The 24209-nt window shown below is 45.3% G+C and overlaps 1 protein-coding gene across 1 annotated transcript; it reads right to left on the bottom strand.

The window, feature by feature from the left end:
• Window positions 1-5074: 5074 nt before the first annotated feature.
• Window positions 5075-23756, bottom strand: SNRPD3 (small nuclear ribonucleoprotein D3 polypeptide). The gene is made up of 4 exons (XM_012454158.3): window positions 23591-23756; window positions 21469-21609; window positions 9261-9453; window positions 5075-5294 (listed from the first exon to the last, which is right to left on the bottom strand). The coding sequence occupies exons 2-4, from the start codon at window positions 21592-21594 to the stop codon at window positions 5233-5235; spliced, it is 381 nt and encodes a 126-aa protein (XP_012309581.1). The 5' UTR covers window positions 21595-21609; window positions 23591-23756; the 3' UTR covers window positions 5075-5232.
• Between the last annotated feature and the right edge of the window lie 453 nt (window positions 23757-24209).

The following is a 24209-nucleotide window of genomic DNA, read 5'->3' as shown; positions in this document are numbered from 1 at the left end:
CAGCCCTCTTCCCCAAAAGAGCTCTCAATCCAGCAGCTCATAGTGAACCCTCCAAATACGAGATCAAAAGCTTCTCCGAGAGAACTGGTCCAGCCCAGAGCAAGGTCCTGAAGTATCGACACAGGGGATTTCCCCAAAGAAGCTCAATAAGATCACCTTACAAGCACATATTCTTTTTAATACTCCACTCTTAAATATAAGCAAGATTACCAATGCTTGCCAGGCAGCTAAAGAAAATCTGTAACATGAAAGATTAAACTGAAGAACAGAAAGCAAAAAGACATATTAGAGATGAAAGTTTCTACAGAGCATATTAATATTCTGAAAAATAAGATGCTGCGTGAAGGAAAAAGGTACTGTATCTATATATCTACATATATAAAGGAACAATCAACTTGGAGTAATCTTCCATAAAGATCAAAAGACAAGAAAACTGGAGTGGGGACACACAGGGAGGAGAGGTAAGTCTGGGTCCACCATCTGAATAACAGAAATTCCTGAAAGAAAAACCACAGACAACCTAAGGAAGAAAATCACTGACAAAGAATCCAACAAAGTTTCCCAGAAATTAAGGACAAAAATCCACTCGAAAAGGGGCCTGGCACGGAAACAGACTTTCACCAAGGCAGGTATTAATACATCATTGTGAAATTTTGGAACAGTGGTGACAGAAGGGAAAGGACCCAGTCATATAGAAAAGATCCGGACTCAAAATCACTTCAGACTTCTCTACAGCAATGCTAGATGGCAAAGTAACCATACCTTAAAAATTCTGAAGGAAACTAATTCCAACACAGAATTTCATACCTAATCAAATGAAATGCGAGCACATTTTTAGACATGAAGGTACTCCCCCAAAATAAGGACATAAAAGAAGAGGTTATACAGAAAACAGAGATTCAGCTGAGGAGCAGTGTGGGGAGTGTCCAGGGTGACAGCGACACACCAGGCACAGGGGGAAACCAGTCCGGATTGGGGTGGGTCAATAATAATAACTGATAAATGAAGTGTCATGATCTTTAGATAAGACTGGGGTTGAATTAGAGACAAATAGAAAACTAAGCAAATAAAAATGCAAGAGGGAAAAGTTACTTTCAGGGAAAAGTTCCACAGTAATCTAGTCTATATGACACCATCATATTTTTAAAAAGTTTAACCACATCTTAATAATTTAACACTGAATACGATCTAACTAGAATTACGTATCAGGGAAATGGGTGAGAGGAAGTATATCCCTCTGGTGAGTACGAGGAAGAGGATTCCAAAGATAATGCCAGCCGGGTGCAGTGGCTCACACCTATAATCCCCAGCACTTTGGGAGGCTGAGGTGGGCAGATGGCTTGAGCCCATGAGTTCAAGACCAGCCTGGGCAACATAGCAAAACCCTGTCTCTATAAAAAAATACAAAAATTAGCTGGGCACAGTGGTGCATGCTAGTATTTCTAGCTACTTGGGATGCTGAGGTGAGAGAAACACCTGAACCTAGGCAGGTTGAGGCTGTAGCAAGCCATGATTGTGCCATTGCACTCCAGCCTGGGGGAGAGTGAGAGTGAGACCATTTTAAAACAAGCAGACAAAAAACCATCAAGGAATAGCCATGAAAACATGTTCATATTGAGACATGGAGGTAAATACAAACAAATCAGCCAAGAGTTGGAAGGACTATCGTGAGGCAAGGACAGTGGGGTAAAGGCAGGGTAGGAGTGTTGTTTTTCATAATAAACCTTACAGAACAACTTGCTTTCAATATATATCAACTGATTTTTCCCCCTTAGATGCAGAATATAAAACTATTCACAAGGCTACATAGTTTAGGTTGACCCCCCTTCACTTTTCAGGATCTAGGTAGGGTTATAGGCAGTTTTCCACTGTGTGGAGAATCTGCAAAGCTGGTGCTCCTGCACGGGTCCAGGGTGAACCACATCAAAAGTCACTTTTCAGATCCAGAATCCAGTTCACTACTATTTAAGTGTAATGTGTTATTATTCAAAGTACTGTTTACTGTCAAAGGAAGGCTAGTGCTCCTGGACAGGTCCAGGGTGAACCACATCAAAAGTTGCTTTTCAGATTCAGGATGCAGTTCACTACTATTAAGTGTAATGTGTTATTATTCAAAGTACTGTTTACTATAAAAGTATGATGAATTAAGTAATGGTTATACTAAAACAACATATTCTAGTACAGGATCAAAATATGGCTTCAGGTCTACTATATAAGAATCACTTATCTGGGGCACAAGGGAATATTGTTAAAAATGCAGATTCCTGGGCCCTGCTCCAGGCATAGGCCTTGCAGTCTTCACTTTTTTTTTTTTGAGACGGAGTCTCTTTTTGTCCAGGTGGGAGTGCAATGGCCTGATGTCCACTCACCACAACCTCTGACTCACAGGTTCAAGCAATTCACCTGCCTCAGCCTCGTGCTTAGCTGGGATTACAGGTGTGAGCCACCACGCCCAGCTCGTCCAGCTCATTTTTGTATTTTTATTAGAGATGGGGTTTCACCATGTTTGTCAGGCTGGTCTCAAACTCCTGACCTCAGGTGATCCACCTGCCTTGGCCTCCCAAAGTGTTGGGATTACAGGTGTGAGCCACCATGCCTGGCTGCGGTCTTCATTTATAACAAGATCCTTAGCTGATGTTGAAAACCACCGCTCTCATTTGTTTTTTTTTTTTTTTGAAAAGAAGTCTTGTTCTGTCCCCCAGGCTGGAGTGCAGTGGTGTGATCTCTGCTCACTGCAATCTCTGCCTCCTGGGTTCAGGCAATTCTCCTGCCTCAGCCTCCTGAGTAGATGGGATTACAGGCACCTGCCACCATGCCCAGCTAATTTTTGTATTTTTAGTAGAGACGGGGTTTCATACCATGTTGGCCAGGACGGTCTCGATATCCTGACCTTGTGATCCACCCACCTTGGCCTCCCAGAGTGCTGGGATTAAAGGTGTTGAGCCACCCTGCCCAGCCTCTCATTTGTTATATTAATTACCTAGCAGGCTTCAGTAATGTCAGCAAATCAATGTCTGCAAATTAAGGTTACCAGCAGGGAAAAGGGAAAGAAGTCCAGGTAGGGGCCAGGCACAGTGGCTCATGCCTATAATGGCAGCACTTTGGGAGGCTGAGGTGGGCAGATCACTTGAGCCCAGGAGTTCAAGATCAACGTGGGCAACAAAGAGACCCCATTTCTACAAATAAACTAAGTCCACGCAGGGTACTGGCGGGTAGCATTGTTTCTACATGAAATAATTCCATTTATAAAGATTTCAGGCCAGGCGTGGTAGTTCACACCTGTAATCCCAGCACTTTGAGAGGACATGGCAGGTGAATCACCTAAGGTCAGCCAGCCTGACCAATATGGTGAAATACCATCTCTACTAAAATACAAAAAAATTAGCCAGGTGTGGTGGTGCACGCCTGTGGTCCCAGTTACTTGAGAGGCTGAGGCAGGAAAATTGCTTCAATCTGGGAGGCAGAGGTTGCAGTGAGACAAGATTGCACTACTGCACTCCAGTGGCGAAAGAGCAAGACTCCATCTCAAAAAGAAAAAAAAAAAAAAAAAAATTTGCCGGGCACAGTGGCTTACCCTTGTAATCCAAGCCTGAGCACTCTGGGAGGCTGAAGCAAGTGGATCAGTTGAGGTCAGGAATTCAAGACTGGTCAGCATGGTGAAACCCCATCTCCATTAAGATGAATACAAAAATTAGGTGTGGTGGTGTGTGCCTGTATTCCCAGCTACTCAGGAGGCTGAGGCAGAACTGCTTGAACCCGGGAGGCAGAGACTGCAGTGAGCTGAGATCACACCACTGCACTCCAGCCTGGGCAACAGAGTGAGACTCTGTCTCAAAAATAAAGAAAAAAATATATATTTTTTAAAGACCGGATTTCACCATGTTGGTCAGGCTGGTCTTGAACCCCTGACCTCAGGTGATCTGCCCGCCTTGGCCTCCAAAGTGCTTGGATTATAGGCATGAGCCATCACGCCCAGCCAAAAATAGATTATTAGAAACGCAAGAAAATGTCTTGCTATTTTGCCCAGGCTGGAGTACAGTGGCAAGGTCATAGCTCATTATAGCCTCAAACTCCCAGGCTCAAGTGATCCTCCCACCTCAGCCTCCCAAGTAGTGAGGACCACAGGTATGTACCACCATGCCCAGTTAATCTTTAAATTTTTTGTTAGAGATAGGGTCTCACTATGTCTTGCAGGCTGGTTTTGAACTCCTGACCTCAAACAATCCTCTACCTCAGCCTCCCAGAATGTTGGAATCAAGCCACTGCGCCCAGCTGCTGGTTACCTGTTCTACACTAAAAACTATGTGGATGTACCAATCAATGCTGAGATGCTCTGATAAGCTCACAGGAATCTGTTTTCCCAAATCACCACAAAACTGCTTGTGTAGCCAGTACAGGAGCCAAGGAAGTTGGCTACTAGGATCCCCTGAATTACTTTTGTTACTGTTTTTGTTGTTGAGACGGAGTCTCACTCTGTCTCCCAGGCTGGAGTGCAGTGGTGTGATCTTGGCTCACTGCAACCTCTGCCTCCTGGGTTCCAGCGATTCTCCTGCCTCAGCCACCTGAGTAGCTGGGATTACATGTGCATGCCACCATGCCCAGATACTTTTTGTATTTTTAGTACAGATGGGGTTTTACCATATTGGCCAGGCTGGTCTCAAACTCCTGATCTCTTGATCCACCTGCCTTGGCCTCCCAAAGTGCTGGGATTACAGGCGTGAGCCGCCACGCCCGGCCCCTGAATGGCCAGTGTCACCTGTGTTGTTAAAGCTGAGCTGATGACAATTCCACAAATGTTAACTGAACAAAGTGCCACACTAAGTGCCTGTGTCTGAAGATGAATGAGACACAATCTGTGTGTTCTCAGAGTTTCTCCAAGGTGAACTTTTCTGGGGCTTAACCAGCAACTGGCCAGGAAAAGCAGCTTCAACTCTTATCAATAACTGTGCTATTTCAAAGTACTGGCATTCTCCCAGGACACCCCCCAGGGTGTCAAAATTTAGCCAAAGCAAACTCCAAATGAACACAAAGTACTTATTTTCTCAAAGGAAAAAAAAAAACAATGAACAAAACAGAACAAAAAACCCCCCCAGATTTATTTAGCTTAACATTTCCCCTGATCTAAAGAGAAAGATGTTAAAAGAATACCTAGAACATATACACAAGCATCTACTCCAATGAACTCAAATAACCTAAAAGAAAAAAGGGCAAAGTTCTGTTCAACGGAGAAAATTATCTTCGCTTCTGAAAGATGTTCCCACGTCCCATTCCACGTCCTCTTCCTCTTGCAGCCACTGAAAGGGAAGAAGTGAAAATATGAGGCCAGGTCAGTGTGGTCAGTGAATGCTCAAAGAACAGAGTAGCAGCCAGGACCCTAGGACACCAGTTAGAAGGGTTCTGAAGGGTTTCCTGGTCCAACACCACCCTAGCCATTGCATTTCCCCCACTTTTTTTTGGTTTTGTTTTTTTGAGACGCAGCCCCATTCTCTCACCCAGGGTGGAGTGCAGTGGCACTATCTCAGCTCACTGCAACCTCCACCTCCCAGGTTCGGGTGATTTTTACGTCTCAGCCTCCCAAGAGCTGGGACTACACGCATGCACCACAATGGAGATGGTGTTTTACCATGTTGGTCAGACTGGTCTTCAACTCATATGATCTGCCTGCCTCAGCTAGGATTACAGGTGTGAGCCACTGTGCCTGGCCAACGGCCACTGCATTTCACAGCGGGGATGGAGACACGGGCAGAGGCTAGGGACTGGCATCAGAGCAGGAGCTAGTACCACGATCTTGCCTTCCAGTCCTACAGTGCTCTCTGCAAAAGGCTGGGAGGTAGCACACTGAGGGCAAAGAAGGTGGTCTGAGAGCTACAGAAAAGACAAATTCCTGGGGCTGGCCTCGGGTGAGCTAAGAAAACATTATAGATGTAGTGAATTCATTTTTTCAATTCTGAAACAAATATAGTTAAGTGTTAACATCTATTATATCTGGGTGAAGGGTAATATTATTTTTTGTGTTTTTTTTCTGAGAAAGAATTATTTCAGGCTGAGTGCGGTAGCTCATGCCTGTAATCCCATCACTTTCAGAGGCGAGCGAATCACTTGAGGTCAGCAGTTCGAGATCAGCCTGCCCAACATGGCTAAACACCGTCTCTACTGAAAACACAAAAATTAGCTGTGCGTGGTGGTGTGTGCCTATAATCCCAGCTACCAGGAGGCCAAGGCAAGAGAAACCACTTGAACCTGGGAGGCGGAGGAGGTTGCAGTGAGCTGAGATCGAGCCACCACACTCTAGCCTGAGTGATGAAGACTCTGTCTCAAAAAAAAAAAAAATTATTCATAGTAGCAAAAACAAAACACTCTTCATATAAACAGTATGATAAAACTGCTGTTCTCCTCTGTAACCCAGGGGTTCTAGGATAGGACAAGGCTTTGAAGGACAGATGAAATATTCTGATGGCTACTAACTGGAGCCTCATCTCTCTGCTCATACAGACCTTGGAGTCGTCCCAAAGAGCAAGAGAAGAGAGCTCAACCACCAGCTGACAAGACCACAGCAAAGGGCTGGGAGGCAAAGATGGCTCAGGCAGAAGTCAGTGGGCCTGGGCACACTCACTGCCAAGGGCCTTGCAGTGCATACCCACAAGGTGTATCTTTTGCTAGAGAAGATGGTGACAATGAGGGTGGCCCCTCCCTGAGGAAGCAGAAAGAGCAGTAGTTCTAGCCATAAAGCCAGAATTTCTGAAAACTCTTCCTTCCCCAGGACAAAAGGTGCAGAGCTTCTGGTTCTATCTTCTCACAGCTGCCTCTTGTCTGGGAAGGGCAAGGAGATTCTCTGATTAGTTTTTTTTTGGCGGGGAGGGCATTTCAAAGGATTACACACTATTACATCTTTAAACTTGAGCTTTCATCCATGGTTCCTGTCTCATAACTCCTGTAGACCTTGTTATAGTATTTTGTTATAACATCGGGGCACTTTAGGCCTCAGAAGCAGGACTCACGAAACAGAATCTCTCTCAAAACTTCTCCTGCCCTCCTTCCACCTGCCCAAGGCAGGACCCTAATCTGATTGTGGGTCACAAGACCTCATTCCAGAGAAAGGTCCTGCCCTATGCCCTGCAGGAAGAAATGCTGCAGAGAGGCCAAAAAGAATCTGGACAGGCCTTGCGGGGTTTCCTCACCCTGTCTATTAGTATCAGATCACACCCTTTTGTCTAACTGCATTTCCACATGGTTGCCCATCCTTCAATCATGTCTACCCAACGAAATCTCTATATAAAGGCCCAAGAGAACAGGGTTAGGGGAGCTTTGGGACAGCTGACCACACGGAGCCCGACAGGAAGGTGAACAAGAACTCATCCATGTGCCAGGAGGAAACTCCATGCGGACAGAAGCTCTCGTGCTTGGGACCCTTCCAGATTTCACCCTATGCATGCATCTCTTCATGTGGCTGTTTATTTGTAGCCTATAAAATATCCTTTGTGGCCAGGTGTGCTGGCTCACCTGAGGCCAGGAGTTCGAAACCAGCCTGACCAACATGGAGAAACCCTGTCTCTAAGAATAATAAAAAAAAAATAGCTGGGCGTGGTGGCGCATGCCTGTAATCCCAGCTATTCAGAGGCTGAGGCAGAAGAATCACTTGAACCCGGGAGACGGAGGTTGCAGTGAGCTGAGATCACACCATAGCACTCCAGCCTGGGCAACAAGAGCAAAAAACACCTCCGTCTCAAAAAAAAAAAAGAAAAAAGAAAAAATCCTTTGTTGTAAATCAGTAAACTTAAGTATGTGATTCCTACTCCAGCAAATTCACTGAACCTAAGGAGGGAGATGTGAGAACCCTGATTTGAAGCCATTCAGACGTTCTGGAGGCCCGTGCTTATGAACAGTGGGGAATGGAGGGGTAGTCTTGTGGGACCAGGCCCTCAACCCGTGGTTTCTCAGGCTGTCTCTAGATAGATCATGTCAGATCTGAAAAACACCTAGCTGGTGTCTACTGCAGAACTGACTGCTTGCTTGGTCACACAAGTCTTCTTTGTTGATTGCTGTGTTGTGAGAGCAGAGGAAAAACACAGTTTGACTTTTTTTCCTATATAAAACATGTATAGCAGCTAAAGATACCAATGGAGAATCTAGTGCCTTCCCTGCCTGCAAACCTTTTTTTTTTTTTCAACCAACACTAAGACAGTTTCTAAGGGCCGCAAATACTTTGTTATCTAATCCACATGGCAGAACTTCTCAGGAACCTAAATATAAAACCAAATTAAGCTAACCAAGAAGCAAGGCCAGACACTAGGGGACTGGGAAAAGGACAGTCCCATTTTTGCAATGTATTAAAGGCAGGCTTTATTTCTGAAAATGGAAGTCCACTGTCAGATCTCCCTAAGTGCATGCCTAGTATCTATCCACATTACCCAGTCTCCCTAGGAAATGCTGCCCTCACGCGTCATGAGTCAGCTCATCCGCTCCGTGCTGTGACTGCTCAGCAAGACAGACAAGGGCAAGCCATTCCAGACTCTTGCACAGAACTTGTAAAAAAGAAGGGCCTCTCCAGGCCTGGTGGCTCACGCTGGTAATCCCAGCACTTTGGGAAGCTGAGGCAGGTGGATCATTTGACGTCAGGAGTTCAAGACCAGCCTGACCAACATGGTGAAACCCCATCTCTACTAAAAATACACACACAAACGAAATTAAATTAAAAATACAAAATTAGCTGGGCATGGGAGTGCATGCCTATAATCTTAGCTACTTGGAAGGCTGAGGCAGGAGAATTGCTTGAACCTGGGAGACAGAGGTTGCAGTGGGCCGAGATCAAGCTACTGTACTCCAGCTTGGGTGACAAAGCAAGACTCTGTCTCAAAAAAATATAAAAAATTAAAATAAAAAAAAAGGGCCTCCTAGAAATTTATTATAGATTTTATCAACTCTTTCACTGAAGACAGGAATACTGTCTTAACACAATTATTAAGACAGTATTCCTGTCTTCAGTGAAAGAGTTGATAAATCTCCTATAATGAATTCTTTTTCTTTGGATTTTATGTAAGCCCTGTTACTGGGATCAGATGTAGCAAGACAGAGAAGGCCAGGCAAGGCCTCATGGCCTCATGGCCTCACAGGATCTCTCCACGCTGCAAGGGGAAGGGGTGGCAGTGGGTGTGGAGAGAGCAGGGGTCAAGCCCACTTCATCCCCAGGCAGTAACAAGGCCCCTTTCTATAAGACACAAGACAAACCTGTATTTTAAAACCTGTGCATGAAGAGCACCTACCTTGGGCCTTGAGAATAGCAGCTTTTCCTCGGCCAGCCCCTGAGCCTTGGTTTTTATTTTTCATGCTCTTTAACATGGGTGCATTCTTAAGCATGTCAGGCAAAATCAGAAAGCGAATTTTGCTGCCACGGATGTATACCTGCTCCAGCTGTGCCACTCGGCCATCTCTGTATGTGACTGTGATGTTGGACATCTGGAAGGAAATTACCAGTTAATCATTTAATGGTCAACAGCACCAGTGGTGGGGAGGGCCTTGACTGTTGGGAGGGTTAAGTCCTGAAAAGCAGACTGACATTGTGACGAAGCTGGTGAATTACTCAGCAATGGTCAGTACTAACTGTGTACGCCAGGGACTGCACTGAGCACTTTACCTAAATAGTCCTCACAACACCTCTAGTGTGGGTATGAGTGTTCCCATTTTTATGGGTTAAAAAACCAAAGCAGTTATCCAAGGTCAAACAGCTGGAATGCAGGGAACTCCAGATTTGAACCAGCTGGTCTAGCTTCAGAGCCTTAGCTGTGCTGTACTGCCTGCTGAGGAAACATGTGAAGAGCTCTTGAAGGTGCTAGACCCTAACTAAAACAGCTTCAAACTGCTGGTCCAAACTGTGTCTTCCCCTGCATTCCCTAGCAGTCAGATTTCAAAGACACCACCAAGGTCATGAGTGTATACCAGATGCGGTTCTGACCCTCCAGAGTGCCTACTCTAGAAGGTGAGACAGAACCTTCTAGCTTGAGTGATTAGGGATTGAGATATGAAGGACACCCAGCATGTACAGGTACCACAGGGCCTATACAGAAGGCCTGACATTACAAGGAAAAGAGCAGGCACTTGGGCAGAAGCCTACAGGATGTGAGGACCAGAGCAGTCAAATAACAACCCTGGACAGGGCTGTTATTTCAGATAAGGGGTCACTCAAGTTTGTCGACAGAGGAAAGATCAACAGGGTTAAGGCAGCACTTAGGAAAGATAAATGTGTCAAAATGGATAGACTGCAGGCTGGACAAATGGGGAGCCTAGAGTTGAGACCGGCTTAACATGGGAGGGTGACACCAATCTGCCAGCATCAACCTCAACAAGCACCACATTTACAGAAAAAGCAGTTTTTACTGTATGAACCTTCTGAAGTGAGAGGAATCTAATTTATTCAGAATGGGTCAGCCCATATTGTTGAGAGATGTGCTTGTCTCCCCAGATTTGTCTGGCTAGTTGCCATCTTATACTCATTCATTCTTTTCCTCAAGTGCTAACTGGCCACCCAGCCACTGCTTGAACACTCAGTGAGAAAAGAACTATGGGCTGGGTGTGGTGGCTCATGTCTATAATATCAACAATTTGAGAGGTCATGGTGGGAGGATCACTTGAGCCCAGGAGTTTGCGACCAGCCTGGGCCACACAGTGAGACCTTGTCTCTACAAAAATTAGCTGGGTGTGGTGGCATGTGCCTGTAGTCCAGCTACTTGGGAGGCTGAGGTGGGAGGATCACTTGGGTCTGGGTGGTCGAGGCTGCAGGGAGCTGTGATAGCGCCACTGCATTCCAGCCTGGGCCACAGTGCAAGATCCTCTCAAAAAGCAAACAAAACTATGCTCTGGGGCCACCCTGCTGTATATGAGCAGTTTCTAGAGGAATGGTTTCTAGAGCTTCCACCCACTATCACTGTTTTACGTTCGGGGCAACAGGCCTCCAGTTTTCCATAAATCTTCTGCTCCAGGCTCCCCAATTCCAGTTCCTTACCAAATTTTCATCCAGTTCCCAAGTCCTTGCCAATCCTTTACTTCCCCTGAAAAACACCATAACCTCTAGTGCCACAAATGAATGCCAGGTATGGTTAGACTACCCAAGAGAGAAACTAGATACAACTCAGGCTCACCCGAATCTGACTGACAGTTAAAATGTGTTTTGGGGCTGGGCATGGTGGCTTACGCCTATGATCTCAGCACTTTGGAAGGCCAAGGCAGGGGTGTCACCTGAGGTTGAAACCAGCCTGGCCAACATGGTGAAACCCCATCTCTACTAAAAATACAAAAATCAGCCAGGAATGGTGGCAGGTGCCTGTAGTCCCAGCTACTGGGGAGGCTAAGGCAAGAGAATCACTTGAACTGGGGAGGCGGAGGTTGCAGTGAGCAAAGATCACACCACTGCACTCCAGACTGGGCAACAGAGCAAGACTCTGTCTCAAAAAAAAAAAGTGGGGGGGGGTTTGGGAGGCTGTGCCACACTCATGACTCTGTAGAAGACACAAAATAGGCCCGAAGACCTACAGGTGAGACCCAGCTCTGCCATTTGTCAGGTCTACTTCCAGGCTTCTCCTGGCCTCAGTTCCCTCATCTACAAAGTTGAGGAAAATACAAGAGAACAAAGCCAACATTTACTGAGCACTTATTAGATATCAAGTGCTGGCCCAGGTGATTTCCCCACAGCAGCTCATGTTACCCCACAAAATCCTACAAGGTAGAGAGATGAAGTGGCATAGCCATTCAGAGGCAGATTGGTCCCCAGAAACCCAAGCCCTTTACCTCTATTCTGCTTGAGATCACACCACTCTTATATGGCCTGGCTGGAGTTTGAACCCAGTTCTGACTATCTCTAAACTCACATTCTTAATCACTTCATCTGATCACACTTCCTGAAACTGTTAAAAAGCAAATTAGGCCTGGAGCAGTGCTTCATGCCTGTAATCCTAGCACTTTGGGAGGCCAAGGTGGGAGGACTGCTTGAGGTCAGGAGTTTGAGACCAGCCTGGGAAATGCAGCAAGATCTCATGCCTACAAAAAGTCAAAAAAATTTGCTTAGTGTGGTGGTGCATGCCTATGGTTGCAGCAACTTGGGAGGCTGAGGTGGGAGGATGGCTGGAGCCTAGGAGTTCAAGTCTACAGTGAGCTATGATTATGACACTGTACTCCAGTCTGGGCAACAGAGTAAGACTCTGTCGTTAAAAAGAAAAGAAAAAAAAAAAACAGCCAAGTAAACAAGGAAAAGTACGTCTAAATGCTGTCTCTATTGCCTAACACATAATAGAGACTCAGTAAATGCTAAAACTGATTGACACTTAAAATGTGTGTTTTAGGAGCTGTGCCATTGCTAAGCCACACTCCCTCCAGCACCATAGGGGCACATCTCACTCCTTCCCTGTCAGAAGCTGTTACAACAAGACTTAATCTAAGCATTTCCATAAATGAACTATGTTCTGGCTGAAGCAGGAGACTCCAGTACCATTTGACTCCTATTTCAACCCTAAGAATCAGGCTCACTATTGCTCTCGCTTTCCCTGCAGCACTGGCTGACGAGAACAGCTCGCTGTAGACAAAACCCCAGTCTCACTGCACACATGCCTGCTAGAGCTTGCTAATAAGCCTGAGCTGTGTTTGGATCATACACCAAAGGCAGGAACTGTTGAGTGAACCAGATTTTAATCAAAGCCAGGCAGGAACACCCAGTTTAATTAACTTTCCTCAACAGCCACAATGAAACACAGATGGTATAAGCCAGGTACCCAACTGAAATGACATCCTGGGGGAGAGGGAGAGAATCTTTGTAGTATAGTCAAAGTGGTGGGAGTTTCTCAGATATTTGGGGCCAAGACGGAAAAAGTTACCTCCAGGACTGTGAAGGTGCATTGGGGTGTCTCAGGTCTGTCAATACACCAGAAATGCACAAACTCTTTAGGACAATTTCACACATACACAAAGGCAGAGACACTTGGTTGCCACTGCTATTATATGAATACCAACTGATGTATGATGAATGCATTCCATGCATTCATCCACTCACAAACAGTTCAGGAAAAAAAGCATACAATAGTTAAAAAAAACTGGTTTTCTTTCAACCAAGAGGGCTAGGTATCTAAAGAAATTCAACCACATTGAGTTCAGAGGTTTCAAAAACTTTCCTAGTAATAGTTATGGGCAATTTTCTGGCCCAATCATGTGAGAGTTTCTTTTTGTTTTGTTTTGCTTTTTGAGACAGAGTCTCACTCTGTAGCCCAGGCTGGAGTGCAGTGGCATGATCTTGGCTCACTGTAACCTCCACCTCCCGGGTCCCGGTTCAAGCATGCCCAGCTAATTTCTGCATTTGTAGTAGAGACAGGGTTTCACCATATTGGCCAGGCTCGTCTTAAACTCCTGACCTTGTGATCCACCTGCTTCAGCCTCCCAAAGTGCTGGGATTACAGGCGTGAGCCACTGCACCCAGCCAAGAGTTTCTTTTGGGTTCTAATTTTTATACAGTGACACAATACCATGTTCCACACAGAGACCATTTTTTCCAAAGACAGCTATTCTGCCACAGCCAAGAAAATAGATTTCAAACAGTCCCATCAGCGACTGGGTGGTCATGTCAAAGCCCCAAAAGCACAATGTCTGCTTGTGCAGAACTCTATACCAATTTATCCCACTAAAGCTTCTAACAGGTCACTTAGAATATAGTGAAATGGGTATGACCATTACTCTCTGTATTTGCTTGTATCATTTATAATTTGGTTCAATTTTTACAAAATTGGGGACATACCTTGGAGTTTTGTTATTTTTCTCACACTTATGCTAGCAGCATTTTGACAGACATTAGACATTCATATATGTAATTTTACTAGATTAATAATATTCTTTGTAATGCACCCCAATTTTTAACCATAATTTATTCAACTCTAGTATTAGAAATGTTGGTTTTCATTATTAAAAACAGCACTGCAGAAGCAGGCAAGGTGGTGGGCACCTGTAGTCCTAACTGGAAGGCTGAGCAGTGAGGATTGCTTGAGCCTAGGAGTTTAAGGCTGCAGTGAGCTATGATCATGCCACCGAACTCTAGCCTGGGTGACAGAGGCAGTCTCTTAAACAAATGACGAGCAAAAAAAAAAAGGCAGCACTGCAATGAATACTTTTGTACATAAATATTTGTTCACAATTTTGAATTGGTTCCTAAAAGTAGAATTATTGTTTTTTTAAGACAGGGTCTTGCTCTGTCGCCAAGGCCCACGGTAAATGCAGTGGCATGATCACAGCTCACTGCAGCCTTCACCTCCTGGTCTCAAGTGATCCTCCCACCTCAGTCTCCTGAGTAGCTGGAACTACAGGCACATGCCATCACACCCAGCTACTTTTTTGCAGAGACAGGGCCTCATTCACCCAGATTGGTCTCGAACTCTCGGACTCAAGCGGCCCTCCCACCTCAGTCTCTCAAAGTGCTGGGATTACACATGTGAGCCAGTGTGCTGGGCCTAGGGTTTCTAAATTAAAATTAAGTCTTCTACTCTGGTATATGTTAAATGCACTTCCAGAAAGGATATATGAATTTATACTTCTACTGGCAGTGTAGCAAGAAACCTGTGTAGCATTAATTTTATTTTGCCAATTTTCAAGTTTAGACATTCTTACTGTTATTTGCTTATCTGCTGGATAATGGTATTTTGGTCAGCAACAGACTACATATACGACAGTGGTCCCATAAGATTACAATTCTGTATTTTTACAGTACCTTTTCTGTTTACATATGCAAATACGCTATTGTGTTACAGTTGCCTACAGTAATCAGTATGGTAACATGCTGTACAGGGTTTGTAGAACATATAGTCTAGTTATACCATCAAGGCTTATGTATGTACCATCTATGATGTTTACTCAATGACAAAAATCACCCAATGCATCTCTCAGAACATATCAGGCAACATTGTCAGGCAACACATGACTGTACTTTTTCTTGTGTGAATTATCCATTTTATGACTATTTTTAATTGGAGTATATGAAATACAACAACCTCCCTTCATAAAAAAAAATTATGAGATGTTCTAAGTGTCCTAAGTGTTCACAACTAGCTAGGCTAGAACACTTCTAGAGTTCACTAAGAATCTATGAAGGAACCTCTGGGAACCTTTCACATGGGATTCCTGATAAAATCCACACCCATTAACTACCCCCTACATTAACTACATAAATACGGTCTAGTCTATAAATTTTGTGTTTATTCCTACTCATTCCTTATCTTAAAGCTCCTTTAATGGCTTTTAATATTTGACCAAATATCTGACTACAAGTATTCTTTCTTAATTTGTTCTGATTTTGATAAAAAACAAAACAAAACAAAAAAACCCCTCAGTTCCCCCTTGACACTGAATATCAACAGGATGCTTCAGGCTAATGGCGAGTACAAACAGCCAAGAACAGAAACTTCCCATTTGGGGACCTCTAGCTTTAAGCCATCCATCCCTGGGATGGGAAGAGATCAGTGATGTCCCACCTCTGCTACAAACAAAAATCAGCTAAAAAGGACCCCATGAAGAGCAATAGGGGGCCCTGCTCAACCCCATCCACACTGGGCCCTTAGGAGATGCTCACAGCAACAGAAGTAGGGCACCATCATGCAGAGCTGATGCCATATCCTGCAGCACTGGCCACTAGTGGATGCTTGGCTTGCAGCTGTGGGAACCAGAAGGAGAAAAAAGCTCCCTGCCTTCCCAGCCGAACCTCAGATGCACACCTTCTGACCCAATAAGCACCATTTCAGGGACCTTGGCCTAGGTTTCACATATACATATTTCCTTCTAAAAAAAATATACACACACACAAGAGACAGGGTCTATGTTGCCCAGGCTGGTCTTGAACTCTTGGGCTCAAGTGACCCTCCTGTCCCAGCCTCCCAAAGTGCTGGGATGATAGGCATGAGCCAACATGCCTGGCCATATTTTACACTTTCAAATGTCAAAAACAGTGCTATGGTAACCGGGTACCTTAAAACTACCTGAGGGACCATAAAAGCATATTTCGTATGGGGATGTTGTCGAGGACATCATCTAATAGTGTCTCCTGTATCTGAGTGCCAGGAAATCCACCTGATTGCTATTTTAACTTAAGAACACTATGCATTTTGGAACTGATGATCTTCCCTGCTTAACCTTACACTGGAATATACCTTTATATATATACAGGGATTCAGGTTTACATTTCTGGATACTGACTACTTGGCTTCATTTTATGTTCTACCCTAACTTACATGCACCATGAATCTATTTATCTATTTTTATCCTGCCATGGAATCTTTTTAATTTTAGAGATAGGGTCTTGCTTTGTCACCCAGGCTGGAGTGCAGTGTTGTGACCAAAGTTTACTGCAGCCTGAACTGCTAGGTGTGCTCAAGTGATCCTTTTGCCTCAGCCTATGGAGTAGCTGGGACTACAAGCATAAGCCATCACGTCCAGCTAATTTTTAAACTTTTTTTGTTTTTTTTTGGAAGAGACAGGGTCTAACTACTTGTGAAAGGGGACAGAATAAAAAGTAAATACTAAAACCCCAAAACAGGGAAGGTGTGGCTCAGGCCTGTAATTCCAATACTTTGGGAGGCTGAGATGGGAGGATCACTTAAGTTCAGGAGTGCAACACTAGCCTGGGCAACAGAGTGAGATCCTCTATTTAAAAAATAAATAGGCCAGGCGCAACGGCTCATGCCTGTAATCCCAGCACTTTGGGAGGCAGAGGCGGATGAATCACCTAAGGTCGGGAGTTCGAGACCAGTCTGACCAATATAGAAAAACCCCCGTTTCTACTAAAAATACAAAATTAGCCAGGCGTGGTGGCGCATGCCTGTAATCCCAGCTACTCGGTAGGCTGAGGTAGGAGAATTGCTTGATCCTGTGAGGCAGAGGTTGCGGTGAGCTGGAATCATGCCATTACACTCCAGCCTGCGCAACAAGAGCAAAACTCTGTCTCAAAAAATAATAATAATAATAAAAATAGGGCCGGGCGCGGTGGCTCACGCCTATAATCACAGCACTTTGGGAGGCCGAGGCGGGTGGATCACGAGGTCAAGAGGTCAAGAGATCAAGACCATCCTGGTCAACAAGGTGAAACCCTGTCTCACTAAAAAATACAAAAATTAGCTGAGCATGGTGGCGCACGCCTGTAGTCCCAGCTACTTGGGAGGCTGAGGCAGGAGAATTGCTTGAACCCAGGAGGCGGAGGTTGCGGTGAGCCGAGATCACGCCATTGCACTCTAGCCTGGGTAACAGGAGCAAAACTCTGTCTCAAAAAAAAAAAATAATAATAATAATAAAAATAAATAAAGAGAAATAATAAAACCCCAAAACGGGGAGTGCATATTCAGGGTGACTTGAATCTATGCTCCCAAGTGAAAAAGAAAAGAAAAAAAAAGATAAAACCCTAAAAACATGCAGGGAAGAGTCCATACCAATAGCCAAAAGTTGTTTCGGTGGGACTCTTTCATCTTTTCCAAATCTTTGTGCTGTTCTTTTGTGTGTGTGCGCATGTGAGACCTGGCTGGAGTGCAGTGGTGCCATCATAGCTCACTGCAGCCTTGACCTCCTGGGCTCAAGTAATCCTCCTGCCTTCCCCTCCACCTGAATGGCTGGCACTATAGGCATGTGCCACCACATCCATCTAATTTATTTTATCTTTTTTTAGAGACAAGGTCTTGCCATGTTGCCCAGGTTGGTCTTGAACTCCTGGGCTCAAGTGATCCTCCTGCCTCAGCCTCTCAAAGTGTTGAAACTATAGGGGTAGCCACCACACCTGGTCCCATCCCACTTTTGTAATAAAAAATGTTACTGAACAAGCAAGAAAAAGTGCTAAGAGGATATTCTCATTCCCAAAAGGCAGAATGATTGGGTCTGGGAAGGACAGACAGTATATGGTGTACCACAGGAGCCATAAGCCTCACAGCCTGAGATGTGCTGAACAAACTAAACTCTGTTCAGTGTTCACCCACTGCTGGCTTTAACTACGCCACAGTCTGCTGGCTCTTATTCAATGTGCCTAGGTTTTGGTAGACCCAGTGAAGCCTCTACATCCTGTTATGGATTAAACTGCGTTTCTCATGTTGAAGTCCTAATACCCAGTACCTCAGAATGTGATCATATTTAGAGACAAAAAAATCTTTACAGGCCAAATGTAGTGACTCATGCCTGTAATTCCAGCAGTTTGAGAGACCAAGGCAGGAGGATCACTTGTGGCCACAAGTTTGACACTGGCCTGAAAAACATATCAAGACCCCACCTCTACAAAAAATTTAAAAATTAGCCAGGTATGGTGGTGCACACTGGTAGTCCTGGCTACTCAGAAGGCTGAGGTGAAAGGAACTCTTGAGTTCCTAAGTCCAAGGCTGTCATGAGCTATGATCAAACCACTGCACCCTAGCCTGGTCAACAGAGCAAGACTCAGTCTCAAAAAAAAAAAAAAAAAAGCTGGGTGTAGTGGCTCATGCCTATAATCCTAGCACTTTGGGAGGCTGAGGCGGGCAGACTGCCTGAGCTCAGGAGTTAGAGACCAGCCTGGGCAACATGGTGAAACCCCATCTCTACTAAAAATACAAAAATTAGCTGGGCATGGTGGTGGTGGGCGCCTGTAGTCTCAGTTACTCGGGAGGCTGAGGCAGGAGAAGTGCTTGAACCCAGGAGGCAGAGGTTGCAGTGAGCTGAGATCATTGCTCCATTGAAACCCAGCTGGGCGACAAGAGCAAAACTCCGTCCCCACCCCCTCCAAAAAAAACAACTTTACAGACATAATTATGTTAAAATGAAGTCATTAGGATGAGCGCTAATCCAATATGCCTGGTATCCTTGTAAGAGATGTGGGGCCAGGAGCGGTGGCTCACGCCTGTAATCCCAGCACTTTGGGAGGCTGAGGCGGGTGGATCACGAGGTCAAGAGATCGAGACCATCCTGGTCAACATGGTGAAACCTCGTCTGTACTAAAAATACAAAAAATTAGCTGGGCATGGTGGCGCGTGCCCGGAATCCCAGCTACTCAGGAGGCTTAGGCAGGAGAATTGCTTGAACCCAGGAGGTGGAGGTTGCAGTGAGCCGAGATCGCGCCATTGCACTCCAGCCTCCTGGATAACAAGAGTGAAACTCCGTCTCAAATTAAAAAAAAAAAAAAAAAAAAGAGGAGAGATGTGGACAGAAACACTACAGAAGGAAGACCAAGTGAAGACACAGGGAGAAGAGAGCCATCTATAAGCAAGGCCTGGAACAGATCCTTCCTTCATATTCCTCAGAAGAAACCAGTCTTGCCAACACCTTGATCTCAGACTTCCAACCTTCAGAACTATGAGGAAACAAATTTGTGTTGTTTAAGCTGCCCAGTCTGTGGAACTCTGTTATGGCAGCACTAGCATACAAATACAAGAAGGGAGGCAGGTGGCTGCCCCCCGACCTGTGGTCAGGCATGTGACATGCATCCCCTGCATTATGGTTCCTTCTGCCGCCAATGAGCTATTTTTATCCCTGATTTAGAGGAGGGACCAGAGGATGAAGGAGGTCCAAAGCTCACCCTAAGTCACAGCAGGTGGCAGGCTACAAGTGGATTCCAGGTCTGTCTGACACCAAGGTCTGTGCACTTTGTGTCACATTGACTGCATGTCTGAATGACCACCAAGGTCATCTGGTTAGACACACCAAGGTCATCTGGTTAGACACCTTCGCGTTACGGATGGGATGTCAAAGGCCCTGGAAACCCAGCAAGTTGTCCAAATACATACAGCTAGTTGAAAAACTCATTAAGATTCACTATCCCAAATCTTGCATTCCCCTCAGGATGAGCATGCCTTAAGCCAGAGGACTGGATCTATGAAAGAGAGATGATAAACCAATCTACCAACAATCTATTTATAGATGATAAACCTATCTACTGTCAATAAACTGATCTATTAACAGTGATGTGATAAACCTGAGTCACCAGAGGTCTACTTCTCTGCATGCCAGGGAACTGACCAAGCTCGTCAACTTTGCAGGAAGATGATAGATGCTCACAGCTACAAAAAAATCACAAATAAATGATCCCTGCAAAGCAATGGATGGTTAGGATGCCTGACCGTGGTGTAAGATGCTTTACCTCTCTGATCTTCTCATCTGGAAAAAAGCAGTAGGTACCATATGTTAAATACTCACAATATGCGAGACACTGAGCTAGTACTACACACGTGTAACTCATCTGATCTTTCTAAAAGTCCTGGAGGTGTAGATATTACTCCTGTGGCAGTCTCAGGGATGTGCTAATCAGATCTCCCTTCAAAAGAGAACAAGATGTGACGAGTGCAGGCAGCCAACAGTCTCCATCTTATTCAACCTGAGGCTACTCTCTCCCCAGGCTGCCAGCCAATGGACTGAACACACCAGGGGTAGGAGTCCGCCCATTTCTGCCCCATGCTAGACTCTTCTAATGAGCAATCGCCGCTTTGCTGAGACTTCCTCAAAACTACGCTGTAGTCTAAGGCTCTTCCTGTTCAATCCTCCTTCCTTTCCCCCTCTTTTCACCAGCCAGACAAGCATCACAGACTGAAAATTTCCCTACCTACTACTGTTTCCTTGCTCCTTTATCCTTTATTGTCATTTCTCCCAATAAATACTTTGCATACTTCTGTCTTGGCATCCATATCAAAGAACCCAAAATAGTATCACCCCCATTTTACAGATGAGAAAACTGAGTGGTTAATACATCTAAGGTCATATAATTAGGATTCAAACTCACATCTCTGACTCCCAAGCCCAAGTTTTTAACCAACAGTTTAAACAAAGAAAGTGTGAAGATATAATTGAAAAACAATATTCTAATAATTCAGATGACTATGCAAAAGGCCAAGTTGTGCCATGAGAAGGACACCATATCAGGAAACTACTCCATTATTTATCATCAGAGTGATGAGTCCTTTAATCTCATTCTCCCTATTTTATGGATGTCAAGACTATCATCAAACCTGCTTACCTCACAAGGTAGTTGCAATAATCAAATGAGATTCTCCCTCCAAGAGAAAAGGCAGACAAATACAGTATGTGAGAAGATTCTGCTAACCACAAGGCAAATTGAGGCAAATGGATAATGGCTCTGAATCTGAAGGATTCTACTGAAGTAGAACTTCTCTCAAATAGGCCCCCAACTCTGGGGATGGAAAAAACAAAAAGGACAAAGTAAAATATTCCAAACCTCCAAATGGCTTTCCTGCCTCAAGACTGTGCCTTGTTCATGCCCACATTCCCAGAGCCTATAACAGTGCCTGGCATGCATTAGGTGCTCAGAAAATTATGGCTGAAAAATAAAAAATAATAAAAAAAAAAGAAAAATAAAAAAAGTAACAACAACAAAAAAAGAAAATCATTGCTGAATGAGAACAATTTTTTTTCAAAGACTCCCCCCCAACCCACACCTTTCCGTTCCTCTGAGACACAGGTCCATTCCTCCCACATAGCCTCATGTGCAAAGCAGGATACCTGGCAGTTCATGTTGTCCTCTGCTTCAATGAGCTTCCCACGATATACCTCGCCAGTGTTTGTTTCGCATGTCACAATGTGGCCCTCGGCCTCATGCAGTACTTTAATCGGCACACCAATAGACATCCTGGCAGAAGAGTTCTACAGTGAGAGAGACAACAGTCAGTTCATCTTTCAGAGACTGAGAAGGCATGCGGCACACACCATGCTTCCTTCAAGGCCTGGCCCTCCATAAAACAGCAAAAATGCCAAAACTGAGTTGTTTTTTTTTTTTTTGAGCCAGAGTCTCACTCTGTCGCCAAGGCTGGAGTGCAGTGGCACGATCTAGGCTCACCACAACCTCTGCCTCCCAGGTTCAAGCAATTCTCCTGCCCCACCAAGTCAGGCTAATTTTTTTTGTATTTTTAGTAGAGACGGGGTTTCACTGTGTTAGCCAGGATGGTCTCATTCTCCTGATCTCATGATTCACCCATCTTGGTCTCCCAAGTGCTGGGATTACAGGCGTGAGCCATTGTGCCCGGCCCAAAGCTACATTTTCTACAAAAAACAAAACAAAACAAAAACAATTCAGCTCCTGGCTTGGAGGAAACTATCTGGCAAACACGTGCAAGATGTGGGGTGAGAAGGAATGGTGGGCTGGACAGAGGTAAAAATAGAAATGAAAAGAGTGCATCTCCCATCGACCACATGTCCCTGCTACCCTATGTCCCTTAATCTTCATCTAAATGACCATTAGCCAATACTGTTCATGTCGGGGAGAGGGGGTTAGAATGTTATTTGTTGCACTGTTATTGTCAACCCGTAATTGTACATGATTACATTTTGAAAATAATATAGGCCCGAGCTGTCCAATACAGCTCATGTCCACATGTAGCTATTTAAATTAAACTTACTTAAAACAAAATAAAATTAAAATAAAAAACCCAGTCTCAATCCCAGTGGCCATATTCCAAGTGCTCAACGGCCATATGTAGCTAGTGGCTCCCCTACGGAAGGTGCAGATACAGACCAAAGGACCCATGCACATCTAGGAGAGGAGGCTGCACTTTTAATTCAGCCCTTTTACCCTTCACTTACTTTACCATCAAGGATGAGAAAATATCAAAGTGACAATGTGCTATATTCAGGAAATGCTTGTCATAGAGGAAAATCAGGGAAATCACCTGATTTGACCTAATTAAAAGAATCAAGCAGCCGGGCGTGGTGGCTCACGCCTGTAATCCAAGCACTTTGGAGGCCAAGACAGGCGGATCACCTGAGGTCAGGAGTTCAAGACCAGCCTGACCAACATGGTGAAACCCCGTCTTTAAAAAAAAAAAAAAAAAAAAAAAAGAATCAAGCAGTGAACTTTTTATTAAGATAAGCAACGACTCAAAGTTGGAACGGAAGTGCACTTAAGAGAGGAGAACATGAGGTTGAAGAGACAGGTTCCTTCGGTGAGGATCCCTTGCTTTCAACTTTAGGAGTCTAGATTTTATGCTGAAGATAGTGGGGAACCACAGCACGATTACAGGTAAAGAATGACGCAATGAAAAAGCAGCAGCATTTATTTACAAAATGGATAGAATGTAAGGTTTAGAAGCAGAGAAACTTGTTAAAACTTCTGCAACAGTGTGGAAACCATTAGGGGACCACTACCTGAAAGGGGGCTGAAGGCAGAGATGCAAGTAAATTTTAAAAGAATGACTGGCCGGGCGCGGTGGCTCACACCTGTAATCCCAGCACTTTGGAAGGCCGAGGCCCGTAGATCCCTTGAGCCCAGGAGTTCAAGACCAGTAAGGGCGACATGGTGAAACCCCGTCTCTACTCCAAAAGAAAAAGAAAAAAGCACTCATAGGATTTGGGGAAAGGAGATAGTCAACCAGAAATGACTTCAAGATTACTGCCTGGAAGCTTTGAAAAACACTGACCTGGAGAGATACAAAAAGTGAAAGCATGCACGTTGAAGCTAATGAACTTACTTCTAGGAGCTAATGAGGCGACGCTCGTGGATGTCTAGGTGGCCCAAGCTGCCCGCTTTCTTCCCTCCCCGAGCCCCGGAGAGTTGCATGCAGCGAGTCTTTCTCCAGCCCCTGGCCCCTCACAGGCGCCTCGACCTCCCCTTGCCCGTCCCCAGCCTCACCGGCTCCGGCCTCCTTCTCCTTCTCTTCGGTGCGGCGGCAAAAGCGTCTACGGCGGAGTTCAGCGAATGGCGGGCCCAGCTCCCAGAATTCCACTCGTTCCCAAAATGCTGCGCGCAGAGCCCACCTCCTTCCTTTCCCCACTGGTGAGCGCCGTCTCGTCTCCGCTTCCTCTTCACTGCGCCCGCCGGCTGGGAAACTAGGGCACTGCTACGATAGTTCCGGCACCGGAAGAGACGGCTGATAAGTGGGCCCGAGGGCCGCCGGAAGCAACGAGCCTTGGGCCGGCAAGGAGCCGGAGAGGGTGCTCGCTCTTCCAAGCACCCCACACCAAGGACAGGCTGGACGGCAAGGCGGAGACCCGGGGTCTGGGCCCTCAGACCCGGGGCAGCAGGAGGTTGGGCCAAGGGCCAGGACTTCCCCCTCACAATTTAATTTTTTGATTCCGGCATCGCCAGGTAAGGGGCGCCCTGAGCGAGGCGAGGTATTCGTACGGACAAAATTAGGTATACAGTAGGGCGGCGGCCGGCTCAGGATCATCCCTAAAAGCAGTTGGAAGAAAGTTGTTTGGCCCTTCGGCAATGCATTGGGCGGGACCGGTGCTTACACCTAAGGCTGCAA

The sequence above is a fragment of the Aotus nancymaae genome, unplaced genomic scaffold (genome assembly GCF_030222135.1).
Source record: "Aotus nancymaae isolate 86718 unplaced genomic scaffold, 86718_ANA_hifiasm-v0.15.2.pri h1tg000210l, whole genome shotgun sequence".
NCBI classification, from domain to species: Eukaryota; Metazoa; Chordata; class Mammalia; order Primates; family Aotidae; genus Aotus; species Aotus nancymaae.
This window is presented reverse-complemented; position numbering and strand designations above follow the sequence as displayed.

Coding starts and splice junctions, on each gene's coding strand:
- SNRPD3 (XM_012454158.3), bottom strand. CDS start 21,594: ATGTCTATTGGTGTGCCGATTAAAGTACTGCATGAGGCCGAGGGCCAC. Junction 9,454..21,468: donor AGGACAACATGAACTGCCAG/GTATCCTGCTTT, acceptor ATTTCCTTCCAG/ATGTCCAACATCACAGTCAC. Junction 5,295..9,260: donor TGCTATTCTCAAGGCCCAAG/GTAGGTGCTCTT, acceptor CTTCCCTTTCAG/TGGCTGCAAGAGGAAGAGGA.